The 17537-nt window shown below is 35.2% G+C and overlaps 1 protein-coding gene across 1 annotated transcript; it reads left to right on the top strand.

Moving 5' to 3' along the window:
* The first annotated feature begins 3924 nt into the window (after positions 1-3924).
* On the top strand, positions 3925-7494 carry LOC129431332 (N-acetyltransferase 8). Its single transcript, XM_055189178.2, has 2 exons — positions 3925-3980; positions 6457-7494. The coding sequence occupies exons 1-2, from the start codon at positions 3962-3964 to the stop codon at positions 7158-7160; spliced, it is 723 nt and encodes a 240-aa protein (XP_055045153.2). The 5' UTR covers positions 3925-3961; the 3' UTR covers positions 7161-7494.
* Positions 7495-17537: the final 10043 nt, after the last annotated feature.

Below are 17537 nucleotides of genomic sequence, written 5' to 3'. Positions count from 1 at the left end.
CCCTATAGAGGTTCAATAGGATTTCAGTGATAAATTGGGATCTGAAAAGATAATGTGTAACTTTTTAGTTTTTAAGCTAGAAACTGCAAATAAGTTTTAATATGAATACCAGCCCTATGATAGTTGTCAACAATGCCCATAATGTTTAAACAATGAGATTAAAGTGGGTGATCAGTTTCTTAAATTGTCTACTGTGTTGAGAAAAAAAATGAAATAATTTTTAGTGTTAAAACCTCATTATTTAATGCTTTATTTATTTTATTTTAACAGCAAACAAAATCAAACAAACAGACCAACAGTCTTAAAAGGTCTATAAGTCCAATATTCTTATGTGACAACCAACCCCGCAAGCTATGTGACAACCATCCCCAACTGACTTCTTGATGAACATGATAAGCTAGCTGCCACATGGCTTTAACTTGATAGATAAAAGATGACTCAAAATAAAGCTTATACTTTTGGCTTTTTAATGAGTGTTTTGTTTTTGAATGAATAATATCCTACAAGATCTCAACACAAAAACAACACCAACATAAAAATTTACTCTGACCCATGAAATTCAAAAATTGTCTCCTAACCTCAATGTTTTGTGTCTGCTCAGCAAAATTACAAGTGCAAATGAGTAAGCTATTAAAGACTAACAAATTGATATCAAAATTGTACCACAGCACCATTTAGTGTGTCTGTAATAAGCAGTGTGACAACCAACCCGTGAGACAACCAGCCCCGGTCTCCCCTACTTTGTATTGCACTGTAAGTCGTTTTGGATTAAAGCAGTTGCCAAATGCATAAATAAATGAATTTACATGGAGACTTTTACACGACTCTTCTGTTTCTCAATTCAGTTTTAAACAAAATTAAGCATAACTAATTGAGTCTCTTTAGCTCAGAAAGAGCATTAAAATTTTGTTGTGAAACTGTAGTCATGAAAGCCCATTATAAAGTGTCCTGTAAGCCTCCTATATTGCAACTGTTGTGGTTTTTGGCAAATCAAATAATATTTTTTTTTAAGGTGACTTTAATCATTTAGTCCAGAACTAATCCTAATCAATGTCTGTTAACTGGTTTTCCAGTCGTCCAGCAAAAGGAAACATTGATTTGAACTGGTCAGGATCTGATACGCGGATACCAGGATTAAGGGTGATCACAATGCTTTAAATTATTCCAGAAACTTCAAGTGTCCCTTGACCCTCACCTTCTTCTGCAATTCATGAGAGGTCTTTATTGATTTTAGCAGGTGTAAAGAGCCGTCTTACACCAGAGGAAATTCAATCTCCTCTGACATCCATTGCTCACGACGCTGTTACAACAATCTGTGCTACTTACACGTCAAAACAAATGACATCATTCAATATTTCACTTGAAACGCAGCACCAGTATACCATTCTGTGACAAATATTTAGTCTTTCGATGTCTGCTTATATTCTGTTATATATATTAATAATTATACAATTTTTCTTTTCATGTAATGCTATTTTGAATCAATGCAACATTGTAAAAAGCGCTATATAAATAAAATGAACTTGGTGACAAAATACTTTGCCAGACACAAATTGCTTGCTCGAGTATTGTCAAAAACCACAAAATATCTAATTTCTGAAAAGATCAATTATAAAAAAAATCTGCATTATATATACGAAAAGTGTATCATCTAAATATTGTTTATCTCATAATTACAGTTTAAAAAGCAACTATGGCCCTAACACCAAGCAACAATGATTTAAAAATAGAAAAAAATGAAAAAAGAAAACAATACATAAAATAACACGAAAAAGAAAGTCGTGCAATGGACACGAAAAAATATTTATAGAAATTTGTGCGAGTGACATGATAAAGACATTCATGCTCAAGGCACGAAAAAAACAGAATTTTGTGCTATGGACACAAATAAATGAATCAAATTTTTCGCGACTTTCCATGAGATCATGTTGCATATATTGTTTTATTTCAAGATGCACATCAGTAATGTTTTTTGTAAGGACTACTTAAAGGTCTAATATAACTAAGCTCTGGTCCTGGCTTAATCTAAACCTTGTCTACGAAACCGCCCCATATTTAAAACGCACAAGAGTTTGTGAAATGCTAAGAGAGGTTATGAGCTATTGCTCGTGTATGTTCAACATGTTGAGATCAGTTTGCAATTTATGCGCTTCAGAGTTGTATAGTACTTAAGTATTTTTACTTTCTACATAAAAGTAAATTTTCAATTATTCGTATTTTATTAGTGTTTTTCTTTGGAAAACAAACATTCCAAAACATATTATCTAGTGCTGGGCAAAGATTAATCGCGATTAATCGCATACAAAATAAAAGTGATTTTTTTGCATAATATATGTGCGTGTACTGTGTCTAATTATTGTGTATATTTAACCACACACACATTCATATATTCATTTCAGAATTGTTTTACTTATATATAATTTTTTAAAATTTATTTTTAATATAGAATATATAAAAATATAAATAAATATATATAAACACGTAAATGTTTCTTAAATACATACATGAATGTGTGTGTATTTATTTATACATAATAATTACACACAGCACATACTCATATATTATGCCAAAAATCACTTTTATTTTGTATGCGATTAATCGCGATTAATCTTTGCCCAGCACTAATATTATCATAATTTTTACTCCACTACATTTCATAATTTCAAGTTTTTGGTTTATATTTAATATTTAAGTACATTAAACATCTAGTAATTTTTTGTACTTTTACTTAAGTAAATTTTTTTTCATACTTTTACTCAAGAAAGTAAAAGTACACAATTTTTATGTAATTAGGCATTAAATCAATTTTAATATGCAATATATAATGAATACACAGTATGATTTTATGCTTCAGAATGTAGTGAACATTTTTTAGTAAAGAAAAGTACATTTTTTTCCAAAACACTCTGATAAAGCATAGATGCTTGGAAAATGTAACTAAAATACTTAAGTATTATACACCTCTGATGCGCTTAAAATAAATGCAGGTGAAAGGTAATGTTAGATCTTTCAGTAAATTAAGCTAATATTTGCTAAGCAGATCTGACGCCTCGTTCGTGTGTGAATTTACCCGCCGCTAGATCACCTGTAAATTAATTTTAGCACATAAAAATGGGAAATCGTCCTGGGGGACTTATTCCCACAAGATTGTTAATCCATGTTGAAAGACAACGGTACTGAATGCCATGTGTGTAGAATAATGCACATTAAAATGTTTATTAAATGTTGTCATTTATGACATGGACAAACGCATATCTGCAATATTTCATGACACTTTAGAGTACTTCAGAACTGAAGTATATCTAAGTATATCTTATTGAATGTAAGACACCAATGATTTATGTGGGCTTTCCCGTTTTCATGCAGTGTTAATGAAAACATTTAAAAGCTGTAAGGTAGAGCGAAAAATAATAGCAATGCATGTGTAATTGAGTTTTATTTAAGACACTGTAGCAGCACAGTGAGGTACCAACATCAACTTTAACAGCTCATACTATTGACACTGAGATCGCACAAATTAAACCCAGGCCAAATCTGCAGCTCGCAAACAGACTCAGCACAAAGTAAGATCAAGTTTATTTATATAACACAGTACATATACAGGAGCAATTCTGTGTGCTTTACATAAATTATAGATAATGAAGGGATAGGAAAATAATGAGATGCATAAAACTCAATTTGAATAACTTTAAACATAAGAAATAAGATAAAGGATTAAAACGAAAGGTTAATAGCGTAACACAGTATTATAAGTCATTGAGATATTCTGGACCATGTCTGATCCAACATGGCATACGAGAACATCATTATGTCGATGGTTTACGATTGTGTGCGTGCGTGTGTGTGTGTGTGTGTGTGTGTGTGTGTGTGTGTGTGTGTGCTGCAGCCGCTCTCCTCATATACTGTGAGTAAAGTTCACACAGTGGAGGGTGAAGCGTGTGTTAAAGTCTGAGAGGCAGAGATGTCACAGAAAACTAACAGTAAGTTTGAGTATTTTGTCTGTGTGTAAATGTGTTGGAGAAGTTGTTTAAAGGTGTCAGTTCATTATCTGCTCTTTCAGTTAGTATGTGACAACTGGAATAGTTTGTGTTTTGGTGTGTTGTTAATTTTTTTTATGTTTTTTTAAGTTTATAGATTTGCATGTGTGTGTGAGAGAATTCTGTCAACTCTTTTGTTATTTATGAAGTTAGGGGTGTTTGATTTTTTGGGTTTAAAGACTGAATGTCACTTTAAGTTAATGTTAAACTTGCTCTTATTATAATGCAGTAGGTTGTATATGGTAGTTGTTTTTAGACATCTGCATCAGTTTCTTTGTTTAAATTCATTTATTCAAATTAAGTGTGATGAAATGTGTTGAAACGACACGTTTAATTAAACATACGTTTGTTTTTTCATTCGTTTTTTTGTTTTTGTTTTTTCTTTCTTTCGTTCTTTTTTCCGTTCTTTCTATCTTTCTTTCGTTCATTCTTTCGTTCATTCTTTCTTTCGTTCGTTCGTTCTTTTATCCTTTTGTTCAGTCTTTCGTTCGTTTTCTTTTTTCGTTCTATTTCTTTTGTTCTCTTTCTTTCTTTCTTTCTTTCTTTCTTTCTTTCTTTCTTTCTTCTGGTCTTTTTTTGTTCTTATGTTCATACTTTCGTTCGTTCTTTTGTTCGTTCATTTAATCATCCGTTCTTTCTTTTGTTTGTTCATTCGTTTGTACTTTCGTCGTTTTTCCGTTCTTTCTGTCTTTCTTTCTTTCGTTTGTTGGCTCGTTCTTTTTTGTTTGCTCTTTCTTTTGTCCTTTTTTCAGTCTTTTGTTCGTTCTTTCTTTTGTCCTTTTCTTCAGTATTTCGTTCGATCTTTCGTTTGGTCTCTTTTTCGTTCTATTTCTTTCTTTTGTTTGTTCTATTCTCTTTCTTTCGTTCTCTTTAATTCGTTCTCCTTCATTCGTTTGTTTGTGCTTTCTTTCATTCTTTCATTCTTTCTTTCGGTCTTTCTTTTCTTTCTTTTTTCATCTTATAATTGTATTTTCGTTCGTTCTTTTGTTAGTACTTTCGTTCATTTTCTTTCTTTCGTCCTTTTGTTCAGTCTTTCGTTCGATCTTTCATTTATTCTCTTTGTTTCGTTCATTCTCTTTCTTTCGTTTGTTCTCTTTCTTTCTTTCATTCTCTCTTTCATTCTTCTTTCGTTCGTTTGTTTGTTCATTCTTTCTCTGTCTTTCTTTTGGTCTTGTTTCGTTTGTTCTTATGTTCGTACTTTCGTTCGATCTTTCATTGTCTTTTGTTTATTCTCTTTCTTTCATTCTCTTTCTTAAGTTCTCCTTCGTTCGTTTTTTGTGCTTTCTTTTATTCTTTCGTTCTTTCTTTCAGTCTTTCTTTTCTTTCTTTTTTCATCGTATGTTCGTATTTTTGTTCGTACTTTCATTAGTTTTCTTTCTTTCGTCCCTTTGTTCAGTCTTTCATTCGATCTTTTGTTTGGTCTTTCATTCATTCTATTTGTTTTGTTCGTTCTCTTTCTTTCGTCTGATCTCTTTCTTCCTTTCGTTCTCTCTTTCATTCTTCTTTCGTTCGCTCTTTCATTCTTCTTTCTTTCGTTTGTTTGTTTTTTCATTCTTTCTCTGTCTTTCTATTGGTCTTTTGTTCTTGTTTCGTTTGTTCTTATGTTCGTACTTTCGTTCGTTATTTTGTCTGATCTTTCGTTGTCTTTCGTTCATTCTCTTTTTTTCATTCGTTTTCAAAATTAAGGTACAAAAGTCGTCACTGGTCCCAGTCAGTACCTTTTAAAAAGGTCATAATATGTATTATTTTGGTTAAGATATGTACTTTTGAGGTACAAAATTTTATTTTTTGAAAGGTCCCAATCCAGTGATAACTTTTGTACCTTCTTGTACCTTTTTTTCTGAGAGTGTTCTTTCTTACAATGTTTAAAAATCACATATGATGTATTTTTATCTATTGCTCTTTAACAGTTCAGGAGTCTTTTGTGTCTTTTTGTGTTTAAATATCAATTTCCCAACTAAAAAATGGGACTAAAATCAGAAGCAGGACACTTTTCAAAAGTCTCCATGTAGTTCCATCGGGAGAAAAGCATATTGGAACATTTTTTGTGTAATTTCCATAGAAAATTTCCAAGTAAAATACATGGGCTCACATATGAAATGTGGGGACTTTTTTCATGCCACGTTTCACATTCATGTTTGACACATGGAAAACATGTAGAAAAACATGGAAAAAAATATCCCAAGCAGTACCCTTTTTAAATGTCCTATTATGTACCATTTGGTATCAGTATGCATCTTTGAGGTATAATATAATATGAAATCTTTGATCCCAGTATGTACCTGTAAGGTACTAATATCAACTCAAAAGCTAACATCCCAGTGACAGCTAAGGACCACTTTTTCTGACTAAAATGATTATGTGATCCTATACTGCTGATGCTCTACATTAAGTTCAATCTCCTCCTCTTCTCTCACAGTGCAGTGTTTAATACGACCTTACAGGCCTACAGACAAGTCTGCGGTCATCTCTCTCCTCCGCCTTGGGATTCTGGAACACATCTATCCAGCCTTCTTCAAAGCCATGATGCACACGGATCACATCGGCGTGACTCTCAGCATCTCTGTTGCAGGTTATGTCCTTGGCGGGAGCTCCTACCTCCAGGCTTTGCTTTTTGGAGGAGCGTGGATCAGTTTGATTTACTTTTGCTGCTACGACTTCTACGACACCTACCTCAAGAGAAGGCTCGATGTGGAAATGTCCGACATTCAGGCCAACTTCCTGGATAGCCCTGCGAGTAATTTTTGGGTGGCTGAGACGGAGGTGAACGGGACATCAAATGTGGCCGGGCTGCTGGCTGTAGTTGGTGTTCAGGATGGAGTATCATGCAACAGGAATGACGGTTGTGAACAGGCAGGATCTCTGGGTGGCATCTTTCAGTTGATCGTGTCCTCTCCTCAGCGTCGTAAGGGTTTGGGAATTTGGCTGGTGGAGACCGCTGTAGAGTTCTGTAAGGAACAGGGCTTTTCTCGTGTGGTTGTGGAAATCAGCTCACCACAGACAGCGGCTCTTTCACTGTTTCGCAAACTTGGATTCACTGTGACAAACAATAATACACCCTCGAACCCTTGGGTATCAAAACTGGCAAGGATCAATATAATACGAATGGAAAAGTATCTTTAAATGTCATGTTATCTGTTAAATATAAATAAGTGCCCCTAAACTTTTGCACGGTAGTGTTAAATATGTGGTGTCTTTGTGATATCTATTGTGATATGAGAACTAAAGGAAAAGCATAGGCAATAAACAACAGAAAAATTATAATGTGTGTGCTCTTGTCTATTAGATCTGTAGTGTAAATAGTGATTCTGAAATAGTTTAAGCTTTAAGGAAAGTTTAATCCTGTTAATCTGCTAAACTATAATGCTACTGAAATGCAAAACCAAAGAAAGGAGCTGAATTTTTTGAATTCTTCAGGCAGAATAATGTTATGCATGTAAGTCAATTGTGTAAGTGAGAATAATGGGTCTATTATTTACAACTCAAGTCGTTGAGAATAAAATCCATGTTGTGTTGTTTAACACCCTTATTGGGTTATTGTGAGCTTAGCAATACTGTGACTATTTTTCAGCGCATTTAGCAGTGGTTACGTCAGTGTGTTCATTACAAAATACACAATGAACAATTTTGACTTTTATAATATTTACAAATAGTAAATAGTGTAGACAATTGCATAGAAATGTAAATTACAGACCGATAGACAGAAAGACTGACTGGGAGACAGAAATAAAGACTGACGGATAGATAGACAGAGAGACAGATCAACAGAAAGACAGATCGGTAGACAGAAAGACAGACAGACCAACAAAAACAGACCGAGGGATAGATAGAGAGACAGACAGACAAAAAACAGACCAATGGATAGACAGACAGACAGAAAGACAGACCGACAAAAAGACAGACAGAACCGACAAAAAGACAGACAGGTCAATAGACAGAATGTTAAACAGACAAACAGACAGTAATACAGACTGACGGATAGACAGACACACAGACACACCGACAGAAAGACAGATCGATAGACAGAAAGACAGACACACCGACAGAAAGACAGACACACCGACAGAAAGACAGACACACCGACAGACAGACAGACAGACAGACACACCAACAGACACACCGACAGACCGACAGACAGACCGACAGACAGACAGACAGACAGACACACCGACAGACACACCGACAGATAGACGAATGCATAGATAGATAGATACAGAGACAGACAGACAAAAAAAACAGACAGAACGTTATACAGACAGACAGACAGACAGACAGATAGACAGACAGAAATACAGACTGACGGATAGATAGACAGACCGACAGAAAGACAGATCGATAGATAGAAATACAGACAGACCCGACAGACAGACAGACAGACAGGTCGATAGACAAAACGTTAAACAGACAGACAGGCCGATAGATATATTGACAGACAGACTAAAAACCAACCAATGGATAGATAGACAGACAGAAAGATTGACAGACAAAAAGACACACAGAACCGACAGACAGACCGACAGACAGGTCGATAGACAAAACGTTAAACAGACAGACAGGCCGATAGATAGATATATTGACAGACAGACAAAAAACAGACCAATGGATAGATAGACAGACAGAAAGACTGACAGACAAAAAGACACACAGTACCGACAGACAGACAGAAAGACAGGTCAATAGACAGAACATTAAACAGACGGACAGACAGGAATACAGACTGACGGATAGACAGACAGACAGATAGATATACCAATGGATAGATAGATAGATAGAGAGACAGACAGACAAAAAACAGACAGATGGATAGATAGACAGACAGAAAGACTGACCGACAAAAAGACAGACAGAACCGACAGACAGGTCATAGACAGAACGTTATACAGACAGATAGACAGACAGAAATACAGACTGACGGATAGATAGACAGACCGACAGAAAGACAGATCAATAGACAGAAATACAGACAGACCCGACAGACAGACAGACAGGTCGATAGACAAAACGTTAAACAGACAGACAGGCCGATAGATAGACAGACAGAAAGACCGACAGACAAAAAGACACACAGAACCGACAGACAGACAGAAAGACAGGTCAATAGACAGAACATTAAACGGACGGACAGACAGGAATACAGACTGATGGATAGACAGACAGACAGAAAGACAGATTGATAGACAGACAGACAGACAGACAGACAGACAGATAGATAGACCAATGGATAGATAGATAGAGAGACAGACAGACAGACAAACAAAAAACAGACAGATGGATAGATAGACAGATAGAAAGCGTGACAGACAAAAAGACAGACAGAACCGACAGACAGGTCATAGACAGAACGTTATACAGACAGACAGACAGATAGACAGACAGAAATACAGACTGACGGATAGATAGACAGAACGACAGAAAGACAGATCAATAGACAGAAATACAGACAGACCCGACAGACAGACAGGTCGATAGACAAAACGTTAAACAGACAGACAGGCCGATAGATAGACAGATAGACAGACAGACAGAAAGACCGACAGACAAAAAGACACACAGAACCGACAGACAGACAGAAAGACAGGTCAATAGACAGAACATTAAACAGACGGACAGACAGGAATACAGACTGACGGATAGACAGACAGACAGACAAAAAGACAGATCGATAGACAGACAGACAGACAGACAGACAGACCAATGGATAGACACACAGACAAACACACAGAAAGACCAATCGAGAGACAGACAAAAAGACAGATCGTTAGACAGAAAGACAGGTCGATTGATAGACGGACAAACTAACAGACAGGCAGATTTGCTAAGATATTTCAGGATTTACATAAAAATTTTAATTGTTTACTGTACATTTAGGTTCGGTTGTATATTAATTTATGTTTCTAATTTCCTGGTTTGTCACCTTTACATATCAAAAATATCTATACCTTACCTTAAGGCTTAAGGTGTGATTGGGGTCGACTGAGACGCACACACATCCGACAGAGAACAGACATCAATCACACGCTCAGATCTTGTCAGATGATATTAAAGAAGCGTCTGGGTAACAGGTGATAAATCCTCCAGTGATGTGTCAATGCTACTGAACTCACTTTCAGACACTCAGAGAGGAATTAGTTTCTAGTAATGACTTCCAGCATCATTATTCATCCCATGCATAAGAACAGATTTTAAATTAATTGTGTAAATTGCACATCGTGATTTCAATGCATGCATATGCACATATGAGAGGGACACAGAACAGCATTAGCACAGATAATACCGTAGCGTTAATGCTGAATAATTGGCAAGCATCAGCCTGCGTGACTATGCATTTGAGAGCTAGTTACAGCTATGAGCCCTGATATCATTTTAAATAATGGAGAGGTTAAATATTTCATTTATTGGTTAAGTACTTCAAAACTAGGATAGCATGTGTATTTATATTTCATATGCCAAACATTTGCCAAATTTCCATGTCTTATGCATAAAAATCATACAAACAATACACTAATGTGACAATCTTACACATAAAAAAATGAAAAGCACACAGAATTGTATTTTGTATTCTGCAGGTGTGTTGTGCAGCTATCCAGTGCACCAAGGACACAATATTAAACCATAATTTTGGAGTCAGTATTAGTAAAAAGAGCCCATATTTCTGAATAAATTAATAATGTGATGCCACAGGACACATCATTTTCATACATTGTAGTACTTCATATCAGTTCTTATTGGTATTTTTGGCATTGTTTTTCTATTTTGTTTAAGATTTACACAGAATTTCTATAAGTGATCTCATCATTATTTATGTGGGAGCAAATATTCCTCGGCACGCTGTGACAGCAGAATATGGATCGCTGTAGTTTGTGATTTCAAAATGCTAAGATGACCTCTGTGAGCAGAACAGCTTCAAACACTCAGCCACTTTTAGGTCACTGGTTGAAGAAAAGTTCACATCTACGAGTTTCTTTCAACAAGTTCTCAAAAGTTCACATCTGACACAAATCAATGATGCCAGACAGATGAGTTATCTCAGTGATGAATCCAAACGAAATGAAACGAAATACTGTGATGTGTGTTAGAAATGATTCAGCTAAATGCACAATAAGTAAGATTTTTGTAATAAAATATCCAAGGACCACATGCACAGTGTGATATATTTCATGCAGTTGTGTACTTACATTATCAAAAAAAAAAAAATGGTTGCAAGGATCCAGAGAAATCCTATTTTAAATAATGTCACACTGTAAAAAAAATACTTTGCTGCCTTAAAATTTTTTGTTGAATCAACTTGGATTTACAAGTCATTACAACTAACTATTGTTATCTTGACTAGAGATGAGTTGTTATAACTACAGGAAAGTTGTTATAACTTATAAAATTAAGTTGACTTTTCTCAACTATATTTTATAAGATGTGACAACTCATCTCTGTTGACATGACTTATAAATCTGAGTTGATTTAACAAAAACATTTAAGGCAGCAAAGTATTTTTTACAGTGCACCTATCACTGAAGTAATATCCATGTTAACTTCGGTTTCTGCTTTTATAAAATATGGCAATACGAGTGGACAAATGCGGAAGTGGCGATCTAGCACACAGCTGTTGAGCCTTGAAGTTAAAGGTGCCCTTCCTCTGGCGTTTTTATTGTTTTAGACTGTGTTGTCTGAGGTCTACTCATGATGTTTGCATGATTTTTACATCCAAAAACATCAAAAGCAATAAGTAATAGGCTATTTTGTACCCTGGTTTTGAGGCTGGTTAGAGAAGTGATCCGTTTTAATGGGCGGGCTGCATTGACGACTTGGAAGTAAACACCCACTGCTATTACCCACTGCGCAAAGTGACGTCAGAATGACGTCTTTTTCATGGAATTTTTGGACGTCCGAATTCGGTACATAAAAGGGGTTTTTTTGTAACGCCAGGCGACGTCTTTTTTGCGACGTCTTCTGCACGTCTAAATGTGTACATCCGTAGGACCTCCGTGTAAGGAAAAAAGACATGAAAAAAGCGAAAAGAAATGATTGTCTCTGCACTTCACCCATCCATTACAACACCGAATACTTCCGTCATTTCCTGCCGGCCGCGGGTTTCGAACCACCGATCTCTGGATTACAAGCCAATCTCGCTAACCACTCAGCCACAAGGCCATATGTTAATTTTGTATATAAGGCACACTTATTGCATGCATAACAGGTGAGAATATTTTCATGTTAAATTGTTAGTATGATCATATATTGTAATATAACGAACTACGCATTTAATTACAGATTTTAATTGTACATTTAGATGAATTTGTATATAAATAAAGAAAGCAGAAAACACAGTACTGTATAAAATAATATAGACTATTCTTAATCATGTTGGTACAATAATGCTGCTATTTGTAAATAAAAAAAATTTTATAGGCCTAATCATGTAATACAGACATAGGCCTGTCATAGACGTCCAAATGACCTCCAAAGAATTACCCAGTTCAAACGTCAAATGTTGCCCGTAAATATGACGTCCAAATGACGTCCAAAAAATTACCCAGTTTAAACGTCAAATGTTGCCCGTAAATATGACGTCCAAATGACGTCCAAAAAATTACCCAGTTTAAACGTCAAATGTTGCCCGTAAATATGACGTTCAAGTAGGGTCATAGTTGGACGTCCAAATAGTGGACCTAGTTTGGACGTCGAATAGATGTCCAGAATTGGTCATGGACCGACGGACCCAATATAGACACGATCTGCACGTCTATTCGACGTCCTGTGTTTAGTGGGTATTGGATAACAGTTTTTCGTTCAAACTAACTTTCAATTTAATCTCATGTGTAATCAGTTTAATGTTAAGTGAGTGTCTTAAGACACAGTGTCTTTCTTACACACGCATATTTTATCATAAACCCTTTTGACACACACACGCATGTCTTTTATCGTAAACCCACACACAAAAACACACACACAAACACACACACACACACACACACACACACTCTCACACGTGTCTTTTATCGTAAACCTTTTCGATGCGCGTGTAGCAGCGCACGCACGCACACACACACACACACACACACACATCTTTTACACAAACCCTTTCGACACACGTGTAACGAACGCACAAACACACACGTCTTTTATCACATTCGATGCGTGTGCATCATGAATTCGCGTGAATCGCGTCCCTCTAAAGAGAACTCATAGTGACACAAAGTACTAAAGTGTTTTACTCGCACACACGCGTGCGTGTCTTTTATCATAAACCCTTTCAACGTGTGTGCCGCATGAATTCGCGTCCCTCGGAAGAGAAAACACCGGCCGTTACAGTGACACATAGTACTAAAGTGCTTTACTCACATAAGCTGCGCCATTCTGTCCGGATCCGCTTTTTAATCGCAGTCTCTCTTCAAATCCAGCGTTCTTCTGAACATCCAAATATGTAGCAACTGTTACGATTCCCTCGTTTAATAGGAATGATGTCTCTCGACGAAAAACAATGGCCCGATTACGGTACGGTTGACGTTTAGCCATCCTTGCTGTAACTTGTTATGAAAACTAACTCAACTACACGTAATATGTGGGCGCGGGCTCAAGTTGAAGAGCTCATGAATATTAATGACCTCGATCAGTTCCACGTCACACTGATAAGAGTTTCAAACTGACCTGATTTCTCCTCTTATTTCTTTTCAGTGGCTAGAGCTGACAGAGGAGGCGGAAGTTAATTTTCACATTCACGACACAATACAAACACACATGGACCTAACACATATCAAAAAATACAAGTAAAAACGGTTGTATGTGGAAGGGCCTCTTTAATTCATTACGATGGCATAAAATAATGTGATCAAAATTCATTATCAGTGAACATGACTAGTGAATTTTATGTGTCTCTGGATGGTAAAAACGACATCTCCCATTGTTTCATTCTCCTTATTAAAATCATTAAAGAGCTTCTATGGTCCGATACACGGTTTTACATGTCTTTTGGTGTGTAAGTGTGTATTAGTACGTGTTAACAATATGCAAAAGGTACAAACCCAAAGTAAACGATGACGTGAGTTATCTCTTTTCTTGGACTACAACAAGCCCACAGATTGTAGGCAACAGTTTACTTTCTGGGATTGGTGATGTAGACCGACATTATCATAATACCAGTTAACTCCTGTCAGCATTGCATTGTGGCCGAATCTTTCAAACATGGTCAAGAAGCGTCAAATTTCCGGCTGATGTCAGAGGTATTTAGGCCAATCACAACGTACAGATTGATTGGGGAATCAGCGACACAGAGCTTTTCAGATCAATGAGCTTTGTACAAAATCTGGAGCATTTGGAGCTACAAAAATGTAGCTTAAATAAATTAATTGCAACCACTTACCTTAAAAATTGAGTAAATTGAATGAATCATTTTTTCAGTGTATGCGGAAAATAATGTTTTTTGAACCATAAACCACGCGAACACATTGTATTATACCAAAAACACAAAATAACGTTGTTTTAGCAATTAAATTAATTAAATACGATGACATAAAATAATATGATCAAAACTAATAAATTCATTTCTTTATCCGTGAACATGACTAGCGAATTTTATGTGTCTCTGGATGGTTAAAACAACATCTCCCATTGTTTCATTCCTTCATAACATCATTAACTCATTCCCCGCCAGCCTTTTTTTTAAGTTGCCCGCCAGTATTTTTTGTGATTTTTACAAAAGTTTCACAAAATGCGTTAAGGAAAATTTCCTTTAAAAATATATAAACATACATATCAAATATATATATATATATATATATATATATATATATATATATATATAATATATCAAATGAAAGAACAGACCCTTTGCTTTCAAACAAACAATAAACAAACAAACAAAATAGAAAAAAATGTGATCCTATCAATATTTTTTTCTCTGCTAATAAACTCTTAAATATGGATATTTTTGTTCAAAAATGTAAAAAAAATTAGCATAAAGTTGAAATATTTGCGTTTTTGTGAAGGATATTTAGTTAGAGATCAGATTCAGAATGATTATCAAAACAAACACGTAGTGTAAAATTAATAAAAAAAAACTTGCTTCAGTTTTTTTATTGGGTAAGTTCGCCATCTAGTGGATAATTAAAAATAACCATAAAAACACTACAGAAACACGTTTTTTAAGCAGCCCAGTCTCACCATATTACGTACCTATATGCACGTAATTTTTTTTATTCTTTTTTGTGATACTGTCACAAATTTCCAAGTTTTTCCGTGATCGTATCAGGAATTTCTGTTTACGTGTCATTGTCTTGTATTGGTTACTCAACTGTTTTTTCTATTTTCTTAGCATTGTCGCTTCAGTTTAAGGTTAGATTTACATAAAATTATGTCCTTACCACTGATCTATATAAATGACTGGATTGCGCATGACGTCACACTTGTGAAGCCACCGCGCCGCCATGTTGGTATACCCAAACGTTCTATTAAATCAATGGACGTTGTCAGGTTTTAATGATAAAACATCACTTTATTCGTCTTCGTTTTTATATGTGAAGTTACCCTGTACATTATTACAACACAAACGTCCAAAGCATGTAAATAGTTATTTACTGAAAGTTGTACATTTTGCGTTTTAAACAGTTATTATACATTCATCTTCATTACAGTATCAGATCAGCAGACAGACCGCAGCATATTTAGTATTAATGACAATAAACGTGCTCGTTCTGAAATCTAAATAAATAATCATACTTTGTACCGTATGTGCATGCAATAATTTGCTAGTTTTGTAATTATGTTATCTAAACTTACAAGTTACCTGAACTTATTTAGAGAAATAACGCTGACCGTCACCGTGTAGCTGAATGTCAAAAAAAACTTTATTTATACCCGTGTCATTAACAAATGCTACACACACACTCACCTTAACGGTTTTTTGTAAATCCATTATCCTGCCCGATTAAAACATTAACATTGCAAATAACACCAGAATTAACAAATAATTAACGTACACATATCCTAAAAATTAACCTTGTGTAACTGATACGCTGTAAAGGGGGTAAATTTTGATCATGATTTTGAATGGAAGTCAATGACGCTCTTTGCCGGTTGGGTATACCAAGATGGCGGCTCGAACTCTGCGCTGGCTTCACCTCACGCAGTTACGTCAAGCGTTCTATGCGCAATCCAGTCATTTATATAGATCAGTGGTCCTTACCCAACCTAACTCTAACCCTAACGCCAGGCGACAATGGTTTAAAATTTAGAAAATATTAAAAAAATCTGAAAAAAATTTGTATAAACGAATACTTAAAGTGACATCTTAACGCAAACATCAAATCTAACCCTAAACCAGAACAAAAATAGTTTGAAAATAGGAAAAAGCAGTTGAAAAACCACTACAGTACGTGTGAATTCTATGCCATTTTATGGTATTATTTAGTAATAAGATGCTTAAATAATGAAGTTCCCAAAGACAGCCCACATAATACCGTATTACGCATTTAAGCATCTTATTTATTAAAACTGCAAAATTTTATGTGTCACAGGACGATGACCACACCATGTAAAAATATGGAAAAAAAATTTCAAAAGTCAGAAACTATCAGAGTATCGATAACAAATGCAATCAGACAATCGAAGCAATCGAAACGTGCTTCAAACAAGCAACTCTAATGTTTTCGGGTATGTTGAAAACAATATGACTTAAGACATATGCACATGGATAAAGAAATAAAGTAGATGGCTAAATAAACAACAATTATCCTCTTTTCATCAACAACCCAATTAAAAGCTGTAGATTTTTGACAATAACTACATTGAATAATATCAAAACCTGTCTACGCTCTCTTTATCAAGCTAAATCTAATTCTTAACGAAAGTCATGTCCAGGGTGCACCTCTCTGGGGTGTTTACATTAGTCCTTAACCCATATCAGCACCCGATGACCAGCATGTAATAACCCATCACACACCGCTACAGTGGCGGTTCTAGACAAATTTCAGTAGGGGGGCCAAGTAGGAGCCAGTGTTTTACCAGAGGGGCACATAAAAAAACGGCAAGAAATTATATTTAAAGATTATAGGGGCGGTTACAGGAATTATTTTAAGACAGGACTAGGCCTTAGTTTAATTAGGAAATATAACTAGTTTTAACAAACATGCCTTACTAAATACATTACTTGTGTGCATTTTGAAGCAAAACAAAGGGCACTGGTGTATTTTAAAATATGGCATTGCAAGTTGTTTTCAGTTTGGACAGCTCTTACATTTATTTTAGTCTAGGACTAGTCTAATCCCTTTCCGGGAAACTGCCCCATAAACTTTATCTTACTTTACAATCATATAAATCTTTATTTAACACTGTAAAAAGTAAAACATTGCTGTATTTCATTTGATAGATTTTTTTCATTCCAATAGCCTAAAATTATTAGATTAAGTAAAATTACATTTTGTAATTTGTATGTGTCTTTCAATCTATTGTCTTAGATTGATACAATATAAAATTATAACATAACAATGAAATTCAAATTATCCATTCAAT

This window comes from Misgurnus anguillicaudatus, chromosome 13 (assembly GCF_027580225.2).
Source record: "Misgurnus anguillicaudatus chromosome 13, ASM2758022v2, whole genome shotgun sequence".
NCBI classification, from domain to species: domain Eukaryota; kingdom Metazoa; phylum Chordata; class Actinopteri; order Cypriniformes; family Cobitidae; genus Misgurnus; species Misgurnus anguillicaudatus.
This window is presented reverse-complemented; position numbering and strand designations above follow the sequence as displayed.